We start from the raw sequence: 20,416 nt of genomic DNA, 5'->3' as shown, positions 1-20,416 counted from the left end.
TTCATACAGGGCGCCCCTCATTGGCCAGTTCAGGTGACGTGATAGGTTCACCACCCCTGATAGCACATATCTCGCCGACGTCGGCACGACGAATGAAGTTGCGTCTGCGAGACGTATGGAGAGCGTTTGCTCATTGGGCAGATGTCGCGGAGACATCGGGGTTTGGACAATGGATTAAAGATGCTCAGCGCGGCCTCGCTACAGCTTCACCTTAACCTTAAAGGTCCAATATCCTGCTATTTTTCACCCATCTCCATTTGTTCTATGAACCCCAAAAACACAGTATTTGAGGAATATTTTCCCAAACTCACCTGTTTTCCAGAGTTTTAGCCTCAGGAAAGTCACTTTCTGAGCAACTCCACACAAACAGGCTGATTTGCGGCCTACTTATGCATATTCATGAGTGGGCGTGTCTATAGACAGAACACTGATTTCCTCATCCTCGCACGGTGAAGTAGGGCCAGAGGACGGCCCGCCCTCCTCCCACCCACTCCGTAGCCGAGCATATGCTGCTCTATAAACATGAGACAGAGTGTGGGGGCGGGGCATTCACCGGTACGTACGTAGACTGTAGAAAATAAATACATAGCACTGCGCGAAGGACGCTGACATCCTCACCTTTGTGGGCGTGTATGTTTACAGGTCAATCACGGCAGAGAGCTTCCTGGAGGCGTGGCTTCTCCAGCTCAGTGCCGTGTCAAATTCGTCATCAAAGTGGGAACGCGTCATCAAATTGGAGCGAGGTGCAAATCACCCTCTAACTAATGATTGATGGAATCAATGAAAAAAACACTGTGTATGAAGCCCATATAGCACTTTATCATGTTTAAAGCACAGAAAAGTTCATTTAGCTTAACATGGGAACCTTTAACCTTCATTTATCATGGATCATTCAATTAGTACAAACATCTCCATATCCATAGTCGAGTATTTACTTAAATCTGATAGGAATATGACAATATCACAACAGCAACAACAACAAAAACAATCTACCAGCACTAAATAGCTTATTATATGTGGACAAAGTAAAGAGAAACCCAGCACAAAAACAGCTTCAAGGAAGTGACATTTTACAGTTCTACAATATCATAAGTTGTATCACCAATTTTGGGGGAAAAACACATAAAATAACGCATTAGGAGTAGAATGCAGAAGCACGATCGGCGAGACGTATGCGTGCTATCTGGGACGTCAGATTTATTTTAGCTCATTATTATTTTTAGCTACCCCGCTAACCCTTTTATAATAGCCCTAACCCTAACCCAGGAAATACCCTAAAATGTTCATTTTTTTCGTATATGTTTTTTTAAAGGTGGAATTTGCCATGTTAAATATGTTAAAATGAAAAATATATATATATAACAAAAGTGGGATATCAATAGACACTTTCGTATTTCGTACTTGTACTTCATAGAATACTTGCATCCATAATATTGAGAATTTTTTACTGGGTACTTTTTGAGTTCTCTGTCAAAATCCTGACCAGAGGAGGAGATTAGGAATGTTTCCCCTAACTTTGACAGGTCGTCCTTATTTTTGAAATACCTTTGTGATATCTTCAGTTTATTATAATAATAATTATTACTGTAAAAGTATTGTAATGTTTATGGGTCTGAATGTCAGACTGCTGTCTGAGCCACAGTCACTACCAGCAGAAGATTACCGTAAGTGTTAGTATATTCGCGCACGAGAAAAACGACGTGCGGCTGATTTGACCTGCAGGCAAACGTGAACCAATGCTGGCTTGACCACACTTGTCTGTCTGTCTGTCTGTCTGTCTGTCTGTCTGTCGCGCTAAAAAATAAAAAATACATTCAGGCAACGCTGATAAAAGTACAAAAGCTATTCTCGGCAATAAATGCTTTTGAGATATTTTCATGAATATGTATTTGTAAATAATCAACAATAACCCATTCAATATTTAATCTGTCATTGTGAAAACCACAGCTTTTATTCAGCCTCCCTCTAAAATAGAAGTAAGATGAATAAATAATAATAATAATAATTTCAAGTTTTTTGTAAATGACCTTTAATACTGTAATTAATTAGCAACAACTTTAGGTCTCCCTCAAAAAGCAAATATATATTTGTGATGCCTTTTAACTATTAAATATTCATTAATACAGTAATTAGTTAGCAATTCCTTCTTCAAAAATCACTCAAATACATTGAAAACAATAGACAACCTTAACTAAGTCCCACTCTAACTATACTAATGCAAAAAGATATATAAAATACCATTTGATTAATTTTGATTTAGATTTAGAAATCATTATTAACCACTACTATAATTAATTACCAATACCTTAAAAAAACAAAACAAAAAAAAAAAACAGTAAAACAAACCAATACCTTAAAAACAACAGACAACTTTAACTAGGTCCACTCTAACTACTAATGCAGAGAAGATATATTTTATTTTATTTCATTTTTATTTTTTTAATGTAATTTGATGATAATTGTATCAGAAATAATCATTAACCATTAATAATATATTTAATTAACAATACCTTCTTGGAAAGAAGAAGAACAAAATAACACTCCAATATACAAACAATATATTTCGATTTTTTTTTAAATGCCATTTGATGATATTTGTATCAGAAATAAATAATATTAAGTATTAATACTGTATTTAATTAACAATACCTTCTTTAAAAAAAATTTAAAAAAAAAAACTTATTAGGTCTCCCTTGAACTACTAAAGCAAAGACATTTTAGACATTTTATTTTTCTGTTTTTTATGCCTTTCAATTATTAAATATCTATTAAATTCGTGGGAAATGCCTTCTTCTTTTATTTTATTTATTTATTTTTTTTTTTTAAAGAAATGCCTTCTTCAAAAATCACTCTAATACATTGAAAACAACAAAGTCTGTATTAAGTTTCTTCTCTAACGAATAAAAAAGCATCTTTTCATCCATAAAACACCTCTGTAGTCATATATATATATATATATATATATGACTATACTATGACTATATATATATATATATATATATATATATATATATATATATATATATATATATATATATATATATATATATATATAGGATAAATTCCAATATATCTTTCAAACATTACCTTCACACGTGCCAAACATCCGAGCTAAACCTTCCTCCTGTGAAATCGTCTCCAAACTGGTTTAAATAAAAGCTTCACTGGGAATGAGAAGGAAACTGAAACGGGATTTGAGGATTTACGGGAAATGGTTTGGTCGTTTCCAAGAATCGGTTCATACGTTGGAACACGTCATGATTCCATGGTTTAAGTCCCGACAACACACTGAATAGAAAATAATAAAATAAAACACACACATACACACATAAAGTGTAGGAATAAAACACAGGTTAGTTACGGAAGCTTAGTGCATTCACAGAAGGAAACAAGTTTCGTTTTTTCTGAATTGATAGTTAAAAAAAAAAAAAAAAAAAAAATGGACCTGTTTTTCTGTTTTTATAGGAAATGTTTTTCGGTTTTTCTCAGTTGAGATAATTTTTTAAAGCAAATATTTTTTTTCATTCTTTTTTTTTTTTCTAAATTGATGAGATTTTTTTTTTTTTTTTTAAATAGAAAATTGTTTTTGTTTTTTCTGAATTGAGATTTTTTTTATAAGAAATATTTTTCGGTTTTTCTGAGTCAATGAGATAATATTAGAAGTGGAATTTTTTTTTTAAATATTTCATATTAAAACATAAAAATAGGGCCAAATTTTTTGATTTATTAATTTTTGTTTTATTCTGTGAATGAAATAAGCTTCCGTAGGTTAGTGTAATAACTTCAATTTAAATTACTTTTGCAAAAACACATTTCTTTCACGTCATTAAGAACCTGTTTTATTCTCAGCTAATTCTGATTCATCCTATAGAAAATGTATGATTATATGTTTTATATTGCAATAAATAAATAAGAAACAAAATAAAATATATCAGTGCTCGTTAAATGTTTATTTTAATTTATATATATTTATATATATATATATATATATCTCTTTTTAAATCCAAAAGGTATTTTATTTTATTTTAATTTGTAAGGTTTTTAAAGGACATTTTAAGAATATTGTGTTTTTCAACCTTGGGGTCGTTACTGGAATTTAAATGGTGTCGTCTGAAATGTGTTCTAATTGATTTATTATTATTTTTAAATACTGATTAAACTTATATTTTTAATTAATTTTAATTTTTCAAATAAAAACACCACACAGTCTCAAACAGGTGTATTCTATACTTTCACTTTCTGAAATATAAATCTAGTTGAAATAAAATGTAAATACTGTCACGGCAAATTTGCGGTTGACCTCATTTGGAGACATGATTTATTGCTCTGGTTGAGTGATGGAGTCCAGGCGAGGCATTGATGATTTTATAAAAAAGGTTTATTATAAAACTAAATAAAAAGGAGTACAAAGACGGACAAAATTAGTGACCGCCCCGGGCGGACGTCCGATGATCGAGTGGCCCACAGTTCTAACTCATCACGTATATTCCCCCTCAGTTCCCCTCCCTCCTCCCCCCAGGAGATAAAGAGGGCAGAGAGGAGTTGAAAGAAGAGGGTGAAAAGAGACAGTTTCTTCTTTAGGTCAAAACAACCAGTTCTCTGGTATCTCCTGATTGTCATGAGTGTTGGAGGTGTGTGCGTGTATGGTGTTTGTGTGTATGAATGGATGTGTATTGGGTGTGTATGTGTGACTATGTGAGTGTGTGTAGGCATGTGAGTGTGTCATGCCACTGTGTCTGAGGGATAAGATCTGTTTTGAGAAGCTGACCTCGAGAAGAGAGCAGAAAACATGAGACCGCAGAAATTAAAAGTCTCAACTTAAAGCCTTAAAAAGAATAAGGTCGATGAGTAAATATGTTAATAAACATAACTAACAATTTTTGCCCTGACAATACATTTTAAAAAATGAACAAAAAGTAAAACAAAAATTATGAGGTGGGTGAATCTTGTCACTTTGTGCACTAATCCTGGCTTCTTAGTATTTTTAACACTGTATAACAAACATGATCAAAAAATTGATGATAACGAATATAGAAATAAAGATTAAAGATTTTGATTATGACCTTTGAGCGCTCAGTGAGCTGAATCCTGTGTGTGTGTGTGTGTGTGTGTGTGTGTGTGACAGCCTCCTCTCTGCAGCAGCCTCCTCTCTCTTCTGCTTCTCCCTCTCTCTCTGTCCTGTGACACCAAAAGGCTTCCTGGGGAAATCCGAAACGACTTCCCCATCGTGCAGACGGATCTGGACAACGCAGTAAGTAAGAAACCAATCCTCTTTCTATTCCTTCAACCTGTGTGAGATCACTGATCTAGGACTGCTCAGTCCTTAATTATTCAGAGATTTCATTGATGAAATCTAATAATAAAGACAAGATGTGAAAAACTAGAAGGAATCAGTTAAAAGTTGAGATTGAAAATTTGAGAATTAAGTTAAATTTTGAGAATAAAGTTGAAATTTCAAGAATAAAGTCTAAAAGACCAGATTAAAGTTGTAATTTTGAGAATAAAGTTGAAAAAATGAGATTAAAGTTGAATTTTGAGAATAAAGTTGAAATTTCAAGAAAAACGTCGAAAAGATGAGAATAAAGTTTACATTTTGGGACTAAAGTTGAAATGTCAAGATTAAAGTCGAAATGACGAGATTAAAGTTGAAATTTTGAGAATAAAGTTGAATTTTGAGAATAAATTTAAAATTTCAAGAATAACATTGAAAAGATGACAATAAAGTTGAAATTTTGAGAATAAAGTTGAAATGTCGAGATTAAAGTTGAAATTTTGAGAATAATGTCAAAAACACAGGATTAAAGTCAAAAAGTTTGTGAATAAAGTCGAAAACACAAGATTAAAGTCTACATTGTAAAAATAAACTCAAAATACAATATTGTGTTTGAAGTGGAAGGTCTGCTGCTAATAAAGCCAAATAGCTGACTAAGGCTAATTCACTATATACGACAACAGTCTCCATCAAAACTGGCCCTAATCTGTTTCCGTAACTCCTCAATAGCCACAGACGGGACTGAAGTCTCCACCTCTTCCAAACTGTTTTCTCCTCCTATTAGCAGGCTTTACATAACCAAACATTCTAAATCACAACTGAAATAGTTGGTCATTTACTCCATGTTTTCTACATTATTTGTACTTTTTCCGGCGGGCTGATTTGGATGCTCTTAAAGGCCGGGTTTGGCCAACGAGCCATATTTGCACTGTCTCATTGAAGCTCAAACTCTGACCACCTTCTCATCCATTAAAGAGAGAAAGTGTGTCGTTGGTGCTGCAGAACTCCTCCTGTCCACCGCAGAAACACAAACCACGAAGCTGCACCACAGACAACACAGTGAGTGATCAATACAACACATTGTGTAACTTCCATCCACTCTTTATACAAGTCTGGTATGTTTCTCTCCCACAGGACCTTGTGAGGACCTTGCACACATTGACCTGCAAAATGAAGCACTTAAGACTTCCTGTCACTGATGGACTCGTCACATCAGTCTTAATCTCAATACGCTGCCCCTGTCATGAAAAGGTACGTCTCTGGTTAAACCAGTGTTTTTCAACCAAAACTCTTATTAAATCTATATATTATTATCTAGTAATCTACAGTATGCATGTTGAATTATTTTATAAATTCTTTGAGCCATACAAGATGACTGTAGTAATTAGTGCTTCATAAATAAAGTTGAATTGAATCATTATTGAATTATTTTTATAATTAAAACAAATTTAAACAACTGTAATCTAAACCAGTGATTCTCAACTGGTGGATCGGGACCCAGGAGTGGGTCGTGGACCTGTACTGGGTGGGTCGCGGACAGCTGGTCAAAAATAAATAAATACTTAATGTCTCCCATGTTGAAACTTTTTTTTTGGCAGGCATGCTGTGAAATCCATGTTGCACAGGAAAATATCTAGATTTACGCTTTGAAAAAGATTATCAATGTGTGTTTTCAACAGCTGTTTTTGAAAAACTAAATTTGATTGGTTGAATTCTAAAAAAAAAAAAAACGTGGGTCGCAATTTAATCACCGTGGCAAAATGTGGGTCCCAGGGTGAGACCAGTTGAGAACCCCTGTTCTAAACCATCACTTTCTCAAATACAAACCTCGTTAAAATAAAATTCAGTATAAAAACGTCTGAGCTGGTGCAATTTGTCACTAATCTTAGCTACTCCGTGTCTTTAAAACACTTTAACAAAAGTGGTCAAAAACTAATTCTAGAAAAGAAAAAATGTCTTTGGGGGTCACTAGAAATCTGTGATATCAAAATGGGGTCACGATCCAAAAAAAAAAAAGTGTTTGGAAACCATTGGGTTAAATGGTTAGAATTACATGACGTTCTGTCTAAAAATATTTTATACAGTAGAATCAACAAAGATCTTGAACTGAAAGTTTGTAAAATACATTATTTTCCTATGGCATGCCAATTCTGGAGCCAAGAAGCTGTAGAGCAAATAAGTTATACAGAAAAAATATATATCTATATAAATAATTTAGAAACAACTTACTATTTAATATGTTAACAGATTTTTGTGTGACACTGAAAGCATTGAACACTAAACAAGACTAAGCCCACAGACCTTTCCTGGCTTGACAAATCAAAAATCACACTCACTTTACTTGGTTTTTAATCCACTAAATTCCAATTAGTTTCCAAAAACGTATATTTATGATCCTTGAATCAAAATGTTTAAGCCTAGAATGTACGGAGTTCAAATAATGCCAAAACTTCACAAACACGACACATTTTGCACATACAAAAAATAATTTACAAACTAACGCAAATAAGAAATGTACCTATCGAACAAATAAATAATGTCTTTAATTACAAAAAAATATCCTTCTGGTACAAACTAAAATCTTATAAGTACAAAAAAATATTCTTCAAATACAAAACAGGATGTTTTGTTGAAAGTTTAGTGGCATTTGTGTGGAAATGAGTAAACGTTTGTGTGATTTATGAGGTTTTGGCATGATTTTTACTCTATAGGAATGAGCTTTTGGCAGATTGGGTGGTTTGTTCAACTCAGTCCTGGGGGGATGCAAACCTACGTTATTACTTTCTTTCATAACTGACTCTGTCCTTTAACAGACCAAAGAATCAACCACCAAGTCAGAAAGAAGGACGGAAACGAGACAATGGATGCCCGAGCAGAGGAAGAAACGAAGGGAGGCGAGAAAACTGTGCAAAGCTCAGACGTTACTGGCTGCCATGAGCGAGTGCTACCAGATGCTCAACTCTCAGGAATCATCAGATACCTGAGGCCAACTGGTTCAAACTATAGAGACTCGCTCCATTTCCTCTAATCCTTCATGGGACCATGCAATAAGAAGCTTCTGCTTCCCTGTACCGAGCTTTCCTGTCAACTCGTTGCATCCGTTTACAGATCACGTTCCAAGCTACACAGAATGAAGCAATTGAAAAGTTCATGAACTGCAGGTTGTGGCTGTGTTCGAAATGTCATACTAACACTACTCATACCAAGTCTGACGTCAAAATAAATATGTAGTGCGTTCCCATAAGAGAGTATGGAAAGGTTGAGTATGCAAGAAAAACCCGGATGTATACAATGTTGGGACATTTTTTAAGTACGCATGGTCTGCACACAAGTCATACTCAACCGCCCCATGATGCATTGCGAGCGGAATGTAAAATCATCCTGGGACCGGTGTCACGTACTGAGTTTACCTCCGTACTGAGTTTATAACCCTAACCTAATCCAATAAAACAAATAAAACACTTGTACGTTCACTTTGAACGTATGCACATATACAATCTCAGTATGATGCGCACTCAGTACATGACACTGGCTTCAAGCTAAAAGTCAAATGTCCGCTTTTCAAAACAAAAGCATCTCTTCTTATCTTCCATTGGTTTTTTAGCGCTTTTGCAAATTGGGCTCTTGTTTTGAAGTTTGACACGTGTAGTAGACAGTATATACTTATCAAGTGTATAGTGCATTGTGTAACATTTCGAACACAGCATGACTTTGGGTAAAGCCTGTGCTGTTGATATTCAGCATTACTCAGCAACAGTGTTCACTTAACGTTTTGCTTTCACTTTAGACGCTGCTAGCAACAACACATTCCTGCTCTATCAGTCAGGGATTCTTTCTCTTTTAGTTCCGGCCCGGGCTGTGAATCAGATTTTTGTTACTCTTCTGAATGACAGTGTTTATTAGTCATCGAGTTGTGATTGATGGGTTCAAATCGCTTCATGCCACGGAGGAACGGCTGAGCCAAACAATGCACAGTCTAGATAATACGATCCTCGATGCAGCCGAGAAACTCTTTTTCTCTATTGTAGCACAAAGGGTACTAAAATAATTAAAGCTTATGTTTGTCTTTTATGATGTTTTACTGATGAGTAAAAGCTGTTTACACTGGTCTGACTGGATTTCTCTACACTTCCTCTCTGCTTACAGAAACAACAGGATAACGACTGTCATCACTGAAGTTTTATTGCCGTGTGTGTATACTCATTAGTTTTGCACATCCAGCCTTAACACGAATGCAATCAGGAAGAGAAACACAGCAGTTCAGTGTGCAAAGCAAACATCTCTTATCATTTACCAAAAACACACTTTAGTTTCCTCTTGTCATCAAAAAAGCAGCTTAATGCATCGATATTGGTCAGTCAATTACGGTACTTTTTGCATTATTCAGGACTTAAATAGAGAAATATGTGAGGAAGCGGGAAAAAACTGAAGAATGAATCACCATAAGAAAATAAATAAGGTATTTAAAACATTGAAAGGACTAGTGCTACATTTGTCGACATTGCAGGAGAAATGTTGTTAAAGTGACATTAAAAAAGGAGTCGAGCTCGTGGTGGAAGCGTTTGAGGAATTTCAACAAGGCTTTCTCCTCCTCATATTGCACTTCAATGGGAGCAGATTGGATCTGTAACAAAGAGGAGACGCTTGAGAACCAGGAATGCGTTTCAGAGGTGAAATAGCAAGTCATCACCTAATAAATCACCATTAAAGGGTTCACACTTTGCAACATTTTCCTGTTCACACCAAATATGAGTTTTTCCTATGAGTCGTACAGTAGATAGAGCTCAGCTGGAATGTTTTGCTTTGGGGTAAAAGCTGCAGGAAACGCAGTCGGCCGATCAAGGGGGGAGGAGGGAAGCACGTGACTTGATAAGCTGCACGATGCTTTCATCCATCGGCCCAAATTAAACAACATCTATAAAGCTAGATCTGAGCATTTACACCTTGTGTCCTATTCAGCATGAAAATGTAACATTTCATCCGTTTGCGTCCCTGGTTTCCACCTGCATATGAAAAAAAGACGGATCTGTTCTCAACTGCAGTGTCACTCGTAGTGTCACATGCACATCCTCCTCATCCCACATTCGCAGCAGAACTTGGCCGACTCCACCGGGTACCTGGTCCCACACGAGTGACAGAACTTGCTGACGTCATTCACAACGTTTCCGTTATTCCTAAATATTTTGATAGAAAACAGAAGGAAGAAAAAAAACAGCTTTTACCACCAGGATTGTTCAGAATTAAAGAGACACTCAACTTTAATGACAAAGACAACTCCACTAAAGGACTATTCTCTGTACAACTTTAACACTACATATGCAATAAAAACACTGCTGGGTTGAACTTGACAGAGCATTTTCTTTGTCTAATTTAGAAAAAACAGGAAACACTGGTATAAGAAATGAAGAATAAAATAAAAATTGTATTTTCTTTGCTAGAAATATATGGATCAATCACACACATTCTTTCAAAATTAAAAATATAGCACAAGTTGATGTTATTTTCATTCATTTTAATCATGTGGAAAAAAATGAATTAAACCAAAAAATAAATGTCACAGGTCAGGGGTCTCATTTATGAAACTTGCTTACACAAAAAACGGGGGTTGTGATTTATGAAAATAAACGTAGTGTAAGAATGTGCGCATTAGTGCACTACCTCTGAACCTGGAGCACGAATACTTTGATTACGTGGGAAAACAACAGTGCCTCATACATTCAATGTGCTCACATATCAGAGTTATAGATCCACATAATCATATCCAAGCCTGCTGTGTTATAGATGTGAACAGTGAGACATTAGCTCATGTATTTAAATGTTCATGTTAAGGCTCTAAGTGAAAATGAATTCTTGTACTGGCACGCGAACTGTAAAATGTGAATATGATCCACAATCCAACGGTGGCATCAACACATGATTCATGTCCTGATGCTCAGCAGTGTCTGTGTGTCTGTAACAGACTGCAGGATGGACAGTCGTTTGACGCGCTCCATCAACCTGCAGAGGAGGTAAGCTGTGCCCGCGCCTGTGAACAATCTGTTGTGGACCTACAACTTCTCAAAATTATGAGTTTCAAGTGAGACCCTTTACCCAGTCACGTCCAGGGTGACTACAGGTAGGAAGAAGTGAAATTTAAGACTTTTTAAAGACCTTTTTAATACCATCTTAAAGAAACTTTAAGACCAAACTTAAGATTGAAATACAGACCAAAGGAAAAAAATATTTTATTTAAAAATTAGGCCTTCTAAGTAAATGTAAAGAACTGGGTTTTCAAGCCACTTGTCATTAAATCAGCATTTCCCATTTGGCACAACCAAACAGCAAGGCCAGGTTAGCTAGCAAGGAAAAACAGCAGACTTATTGCATCATGTGATCTAAATGACGGGGAAAGATGGAATAGGATAAGAAAAGCATTCAGTCCCTGCTAACCAGAAATTCTCATGGTGACGTGACTAAAGTACAGTTAAGACCTATCTGATCTGAATTTAAGACAATTTAATACTTTTTAGGACCACCTTAACCACTCACATGCATCTCTTCCTTGTTTTGAAATTCCTTTTCCTCGTCACTTCTGCCACTAACGATGGAAGAATCCCATTGGTCAGCAGCTCGTTTTCACGCAAAAACCATTCATGAGCTCCTTTGCATTGACTATTTATGATAGAATGTGGGCGTGTCGAGTGCGGAACATGAAGTTAATTCACCTGCACCAAATTCTAGCTGGGCTGTGATTTATAAAGGGAAAAGTGTGTACAGGTGAGCTCCGCTTGTTTTATAAATCGGAAATTTTTAGGCATAATACTTTTTCAGATTTCTGACGTACGTTCACTTTGAGTCTAAATTCTACTCAATGTTTTATAAATGAGGCCCCAGTTCTATTCAATCTCAGATAGGACCAATACTCTATGGAACCAGTAGAGGTCAGTAGAGGTCAGACTGTGTCTCACCTGGATATGTTGGCCTCTGCTTTCTTCTTGATTAAACCTGTCCCAGGGTTAGTCTTCCTCGCTGATCCGTAACCAGAACTCATAACCTGGGGCTTGTTTGCCGCTCTGACAGAAAAACAAAAAGAAAAAAGACAGAAATGTGAAACTGGAAGCTCTTTAACGGCATACACCATGAATGTTCCAATCTTATTTTAACGTAAAACATCAGAAAAAAATACAAATGTGTTGTTTTAATGCAAATAAAGATGAAAAGTTTAGAGCATTGCTGTCAGTTCCATTTTTCACATTTTACAAGTTACACATTTAACAAGTTACGCCAGAGACCTGTTTGAGCTCTTTGCCAAAACTAAATAAATAAAATCACAAGGTTTGTGGTAAATAATAAAATAACAATCTACTGGACAAGCTAACAGAACATCATAAACCACCAATAAAGTGTTTTAAGTTTCCTTGTAGTGCAAAAAGAAAAAAATGCAGGAGCTTTGTGGATATTTAAATGAAAAAATATTAATAAAAAAAACAGCTTACAGAATAAAAGCTCCTAAAAGTCACACATTCTACAGAAAATAAAGTGCAGCATGTGTAATATTTTCAAAAGTCAACGGACTTTAGCTTTAGCATTAGCTTGATTGCTAGATTCAAATGCTGCATACTGTGCAGTGTGGTGGTTTCTTAAATGGTGAATGAGGTTGTCATTATTTGTTTGCAGCCTTACTACGACTTTTTTCCATGTTACACAAATTACAATTGCGATCCTTTTTTTGTGTAATATAGCCGAACTGTCGACATGCTAAACTGACAATGATCTGGGGGCTTGTTGTTAACACGTGTAGCAGACACAAGCGAATGCGGTGGTGGATAAGATCGGCAGAAAAAATCAATTTCACATGCAAGTATTCGCCATTTTTCAGTGAAATCAGTGAAATCAGCGCGGATCCTTAGTGTCAATGCTTGTGTGTGACGTGCACTCACCCTGATGGTGGGCTCGTGAGGCCTGCGCTCCTCACTGAACCCGCTGAGGAAGCCTTAGTGGAGGGGATTCCTAAAGGCAATAAGAGGATTTGTACTCGTTGTAACTTGAGGCAAACATGCAAAGAGCTCAGTGAGGTGTGATTAATGCAGCGGTGAGGTTTTACCAGACTGCTGTCCGAACCCTGATCTCTGAGGTAAGCGAGAAGACGCTGAAGGGATGCTTGATACGACAGGGGCGTTGGTTTTTTTCACCGCAGCAGGAGGCTTGAGCTGAGAAGTGAGAGAGAATGAGTTGACTTAAGATTCTGTTGATGTACTGGCTGCCGTTTGCGCTCACATACCGGCGTGGAACCTGCAGGCTTCTTGGCTTCTCCGGGCTTGCCTTTGTTGGGCATCCGTGCATGTTGCTCTTTGCAAAACTTAATGTGTCTGTCTGCTGCACTTTCACTGAACCTCCGCTGACAGTACGGACACTGGATATAGTCTGAGGATGGCAACAATCACAATCAGTCCAGCACTGAACCCAGCAGGGACAATGTCATATGCAAATTAGTTAGCAAATTAAAATCACAAAAAAGAAGATCTTAATCAGTCTTATATTTGATCTTTGTGCACACTTGATAACAATTTCCTAGCATTAGCAAAAAAGTGTAGCATTAGATCATCAGGAAGGCTGTGGATAAACATGGGTTTGTTTGCTTAATTAATGACCACATCTAAGTAAATAATGTTGGATCATGCACGGATTCTCAACCAGGGGTATGTGTACCTCTAAGGCAGGGGTGTCAAACTCAAGACCTGCGGGCTGAATACAGCCCACAAGAACCCTGGCTTCGGCCCGCAAAAGGATTTGATTTGTATTGTCAAACATTGTTTTTAACAAATTACACCAAAATCATCATTCATTATGGATCTGTAATTTCTCTCTGCACACATTTACATTACATTACTGTCATTTTTAGTACGAAATTGTTTACCAGAACTAAAAATGAGCAATTTCTCAAAAGATATTCTTCAAATTACATTGAAAATGTATCTTTCTTAAAGTTGTCCGCAAAGTTAGGGACTTCTTAACTACGAGATCTTGGAGTTTCTCAAATCTGTGACTTTATGTTTTAAATCTATGATCGAAATGAGTTAGACATTTTTTAAACGCAAAAATGAAAAATTGATAAAATTGCTCGTTTACTCCCGAAAAATCTGTATTTTTCTGCTCAGGCCCACTTCAGATTAAACTAAGTCGTGTGTATGTGGCCCCTGAATTAAAATAAGTTTGACACCCCTAGTCTAAGGGTTCGTGATCAGAAACATTGATCAATTATCTGACTCAATCACAGCCTTGATGTTTTCATGAGGAAACAAGTACCGGGGTCATAGGTGGGAGGTGGGGGTGGAGGCAGCGGTCCTCCCTCCTTCATGGCTACAGTCACCATCTTTGCTGCCCGAATAGTAGAGATGAAATCCTCGTGTTTCTTGCGCCAATTGGACTGCTTCTTGGGAGGTTCGGCCTGGCAGGAAAGAGAAGACGATCCCTTACAGAGCTTTTGTTTCAAACACATCAAAACTTACAAGCTGCAATTTAATCAGAGCGAGGCTTTATGGGGTTTTAATACCTAATAGCGACAAATGTTGTCAAAGCACATGAAAAAATAAGCCATAAAACACATTCCCCAAAACATGAAGCAGCTTTGGAAGGAAAAATGCTTCCAAGTCCTAAAACTTTACAACAGCTGAACTTTGAAAGTGAAATACAATATGCATACAAAATGCTTAAAATGGTTGGAAAGTGGCAATAACGTGACAAGAAAAGAATGAAAAGTGACCGAAATGAGCTGACAGCAGTCAAGAGTGGCAAAAAATGACAAAACAGGCTGTATGTGATAAAAAAGGTATCTTAAATGAGCAAAATGTGGAAAACAATAGTGATAAAAATGGTAAAAATATAGAATAAAAAGTGGCAAATGTAGGGAAAGAAGAAAAGAGTATTTATTGGAAAGGAAAGGTATCTATTGGACAGAAGGTATTGGATGAAAAGTGGTAAAGCATGATTAAAGACAGGACAAAAATTCGATAAAAGTGTTAAAAAGAATTTGGCAAAAAAATAGGAAACATTTATATTTATTGGCAAAAAAACTGGAAAAAAGGGGCAAAAATGGGACAAAGGAAGTTGCAAAATGGCCAAAGAAAATATGTAAAAATGGATTCAAAAGTTTCCTCCTGTTGTAAAGTAATGTTCAACAACTCTAAATGTTGTGACTACATACAGTTTATTAATAGCACCATTTTCCTCCTTATTCCTTGCTGACATTAATGTTCAGCTTTACCTTTGCTTTGATGGGTTTCAGGACAGAGATTTCAGTGCCTTCTGCTCTCTGCCTGCTGGAGTCAAAAACCTTCCTCCTTTTAGCCGCTGACTTTTGGCAGATTTTGGTATGCTTCTCCTGAAATAATAAAAGAGAATGACTTGTTTTTAAGTGGGCAAAGATTTGAACGAGAATATGTTGACTCTCGTTCACTGATGTTTCAATCCACCCACCCTCCTCACACCTCATTGTAGGGGTCGTATCACTCCTGCAGTTACAAGAAGTCATTTCTTACCAACAATATTTTTCTTTCTTGTGGTTATTATTTGTAGATGTCCGAAAAAGTGGGTTTTGTTTCATTTAGCAAGTAAAACATAAGTAAAAAAAAAAAACATTTTTTTTTAATAATCTTTTTTTTCAAGTATGTTAATTTTGTAATCGTTAGGTGTATTAATTGAATTTCTATCAATTGAGCAGCCCTAATTTTATGTATAAAAAAGTGTGCTTTTTATAAATAAAGATTGATTTGATTTTGATGTGATGTATATGTATGCATATTTGTATGTATGTATAATCTTCATTTATTTATTTATTTTATTTTATTTCCCTCCCTTTTATATGGTTTTCTTACGCTTTTTGTTTTCTTGGTTTTTTGGGGGATGTTTTTTTCTGTTTTGCTCTATATAAGAAATTACAAGTGCAATTATTGTATAATTTATGTTGTAAAAAAAAAAAAATGAAAAATAAAATGAGCAAAACTTTAATTTATACAGAAAAGTCTACAATACAATTGCTCTTAGATCAAAATGCATCACTTGAAATTATTATAGTCAAAGTGTAGCTTTTATTTTGGTTTAACATTGTCGCATGTGAAAGAGTCCTTCCTCCTTCCCACAGATGTGACAACAGTACAGTTAATCCTGGCTTTAATGGCTGTTGCTTTGTTGAATCATGTTTCTCTCACTATAAAAAGTTCATTGTGGAGCCCTGCAGGCTATTTTGGTTCATCATCTAAAACAGCTGACTTCCATGAAAATAGAAGACATTCATTTCCGTCTTCCATCTTAGTTTTTTCATCCACAAATAACAACAACAAAAAAACAACGGTACACTTGATTGGAATTTTAGTGTTTCTACATGATATACTGCATTTTTACCAAGACTTTGGGGAAGAAACTTCTTTCACAAAAGTTACATTGGACCAGATCCACAGAGGGGGGGGCAGCGCCATCTGCAAGAAGAATAAAATCACACCATGGATGAGCTTAGGGATTCTAAAAAGTAGCTTCTTTTAATTTAATTTTTTTCTTTTAAAATTTTACAGCTGTAATTTTTTAACACCATAACATTTCATTTTTGGTTTTCTTTTTGCCAAACCTTTGTTTAAAAACTGTTACAAGTCATATTCATGTTTAAAAAGGTTTTGCGGCCCTTGTTTTACTTGTTTTGTGGAGACCACACAATGTAATCGCAGAAAACTACTTAAAAAAACATGGAAAAAAGCAAAATTACGCAAAATATTCCCCAAAAGGACAATAAAAATACCCAAAATGACCAAAGAAATCTATAAAAGGTGAAAAAAAATAGACAAATTTATTTAAAAACAAAAAATGACAATAAAGCGCCAACAAAAATGACCAAAAAATACACAGAATGACCGCAACAAGAAACACAAAATGAGAGAAAAAACATACAAAATGATGACAAAACAAAAAAACAAAAAAACAACAAAACAACACCCCAAAACGACATGAAAAATAATATACTAAAGCCATTCTTTTTTTCCAGTATTAATCTAAGTTCAGTCTGGTCATTATTCTAAATGCTGAGATAATAGTTTTGCTTTTGTGTGGCCCACAATGTAAATGCACAAAATGACTTAAAAGAAGACAAAACAAAAGCAAAATTACTCAAAATATTTCACAGAAGGACAGTAAAAATACACAAAATTACCAAAATTTTGCAGAAAAGTAGAACAAAAAAAAAACACACACAAAATTAATTAATTCAAAACAAAAAATTACAAAAAACAAAACAAAAAAGTCAAAGCAACAATAAAAATGTACTAAAGCCATTATTTTTCCCAGTATCAATCTTCAGTCGTGTCATTATAGAATAGAATAGAATACTCTTATTGATCTTCAGAGGGAAAATTCACTTTTGCAGCAAACGTAACAATACAAGAACAGACGGCAGAAACACAAATAAATATTAACATAGACAATGGACTAAAAATGTAAAGCTTATTATTATTTCAAATTACCCTGTTCTAAAATTTCAAATCAGATCAATAAAACCTAAATAAAAATTTGACTTGCTAATAATTAATGGGTTACTATATGTTAAATACAATTCCTTTACTGTCTTAACACAATACTATTTAAACCAGAGGACGTAATTAAACACATCCCAATATAAAGAAATCCCATTAGTTTAAATAAAACGTAGCCTAAATTCATAGCAATTGTTACATTACTGAGTAAATCTATCAATTCTATAAACGTGAACGCTTAATTTGAGTTATTGTGAATCAGTAAATAGACTTTCGACGACATAAGCCATAAATCAAGAAGAAAAATGTCTGAAATTCCACATTTGGTAAACAATAGTGTTAGCAGTTGTGTGCTAACAGTGGATAGCTTCCCCACCCATTCACAGCTAGCTTCTCCTTTGGCCCAGACGTCACCTAGCTGCACTACTTTAGGCTAAATCCAAAAGGGAAATGTTGGGGCGAAAGCCATAAACTGTCACCCTACATAAATAACACAATACGGGGTGAAACACTGAGAGGCTGTGTGCTTATAAATGACAACAAAGTCCTTAAAATAAATTCCCAAGCGTGAATTTTGCCCACCTTCAAATTCTTCCATCATCGGGTATTCCTTGTGTGATGCTGCCCCGTTGTTACTAACGGCCCAACGTAAACAACACAGACAAGATAGTTCTCTGTCGCACACTTCCGGGTTCACTTCCTATCGGCTATAAAGAACAATCTTTCAATGATTTCTGATTATTAGCAATACCGGCACTTCCTATACTCAATATTTGATTCCCCACGGAGATATTTTGATTTGTTCAAGCATGATTTTTATGGATTTTAAGTGTCTACATCTATAAAATAAAATATCTTGACGTAGGTGATCTTTGGCTACCGTCTTCTATGATGTTCCGGTTTATCAACATCGGAGAATTTCATTGGTTGTTACTGGAACGTTGTATTAATGCGGTGTCTGTATTGGACAGCAGAATGGAGTAGGTTGTCAATATGATTCCCAGCTCTTTAACTTTAGGGATTCACATTCAGTGTGGATATAAAATGTTAAAATTTACTCTGAATTATTTATCATTTATTGCACTGATATCTATAATGCAATGGTTCTCAAACTTTTCAGGGAATAAAAGGGAGAGCTTTTCGTGGCCCATATTAATTAAGTCAGCAAAATGATGGTCCATAGTTCTATGAATCTGTGATAACCACGTTTATTTATTTATTTATTTATTTATCTGAATAATATCCACTGTTTTCCAGGAAGTTTATAATTATTCAATCCCTAGCAAGCTATGTATTCATCTTAAAGATGTAAATCCTTGTTATAATCCGGAATAAAATCCATTAAAAGTGACCCAAAAAATGGTGGGAAAGGTGGTAAAAAAAAGTGGTAAAAATGGCTAAAAGTTGCACATTAGAGTGGCCAAAAACTGACAGAAAATAATGGCAAAAAAAAAGCATGAAATATGGTGAAAAGAGGTTAAAAGTGACAATAATGAGTCAACATACATGACATAAGATAGGAAAAGTGGTGGAAAGGGTTTATACGTGCTGAAAATGTCTTGAAAGTGGAAAAAATGTGCAGAAAAGAAATAGGTTAAAATATAGCAAGTTTGGTGTAGTTGCAGAAAAAGAGTTTTAAAAAAAAAAAGAAGAAATGGGCTCAAATTGTAAAAAAAAAAAAAAAAAAAAAAAAAAAAAAATCTTAGTTCCTTGAAGGCCTCCCTGTGTCTCACGACCATAAATAGGGTCCTTACCCCAAGGTTGGGAACCCCTGCCATAATGAATCTGGGTCGCTTTTCTTCTGCATATCTATTTTGGCGAGAAGTTGGATGACAGTCAGTGTAATTACCACCAGGCAGTAGAAAAGAGTGACTCTGTGTTGGCCTTTATGGGATAAACATGTGGGAAATCTCAGAGCTCCATAAGGAAAACATGTTTCATCTGAATGGATTTATTCACACACAGATGCTGTGAAACCAAAGACAAGATGTTATAGAATGGACAGAACAGCATCACTGTTCTCCCTCTGACTGCCCTCTTTGTCCCTCCCTCTCTCTCTCTCTCTAACACACACACACACACACACACACTTTATTCACAAGCCACAGAGTAATCATCTAAAGCAGAGGTTCTCAACCTTGGGGTCAGGACCCTATTTGGGGTGCGTGAGACACTGGGAGGGGGTTGCCAGATGCCTTCAAGAAACTAAGAGTATTTTTTTGAACAATTTGAGCCATTTTTATTTTCCCATTTTCTGCCACTATACCACATTTTGCTATATTAATCACTTTTTCTTGTCATGTTTTTGCTCCTTTTAATGCATTTGTGCAACATTACTCCTATTTCTGTCACTTCTCCATCAAGGTTCAATGCCTTTTCTGCACATTTTTTCTACTTTCTAAACATTTTTGGCACTTAATACACCCTTTCCACCACTTTTCTCACCTAATGTCACACATGTTGACCTATTATTGTCATTATTAACCTCTTTTCAACATATATCATGCTTATTTTTGCCAAATTAACCACATTCACAATTTTTCATGCACAGTATTTGCCAGAAAAGGAATTTAATGGAATTGGCTGTATTTTTTTCATGAACATCCTTTCCTCGGTCCAGAGTGTGGGTTAGGATGAGGGATGAGAAGGC

The 20,416-nt window shown here is 35.5% G+C and overlaps 1 protein-coding gene across 1 annotated transcript; it reads right to left on the bottom strand.

Annotated features, from left to right (window-relative positions):
• Positions 1 to 9,436: 9,436 nt before the first annotated feature.
• zc2hc1a (zinc finger, C2HC-type containing 1A) lies at positions 9,437 to 18,431 on the bottom strand. The gene is made up of 9 exons (XM_028434835.1): positions 18,349 to 18,431; positions 16,652 to 16,725; positions 15,516 to 15,632; positions 14,558 to 14,699; positions 13,533 to 13,675; positions 13,356 to 13,461; positions 13,192 to 13,261; positions 12,220 to 12,324; positions 9,437 to 10,446 (listed from the first exon to the last, which is right to left on the bottom strand). The coding sequence occupies exons 1-9, from the start codon at positions 18,365 to 18,367 to the stop codon at positions 10,329 to 10,331; spliced, it is 894 nt and encodes a 297-aa protein (XP_028290636.1). The 5' UTR covers positions 18,368 to 18,431; the 3' UTR covers positions 9,437 to 10,328.
• Between the last annotated feature and the right edge of the window lie 1,985 nt (positions 18,432 to 20,416).

Source organism: Gouania willdenowi, chromosome 20 (genome assembly GCF_900634775.1).
Source record: "Gouania willdenowi chromosome 20, fGouWil2.1, whole genome shotgun sequence".
Lineage (NCBI taxonomy): Eukaryota > Metazoa > Chordata > Actinopteri > Blenniiformes > Gobiesocidae > Gouania > Gouania willdenowi.
This window is presented reverse-complemented; position numbering and strand designations above follow the sequence as displayed.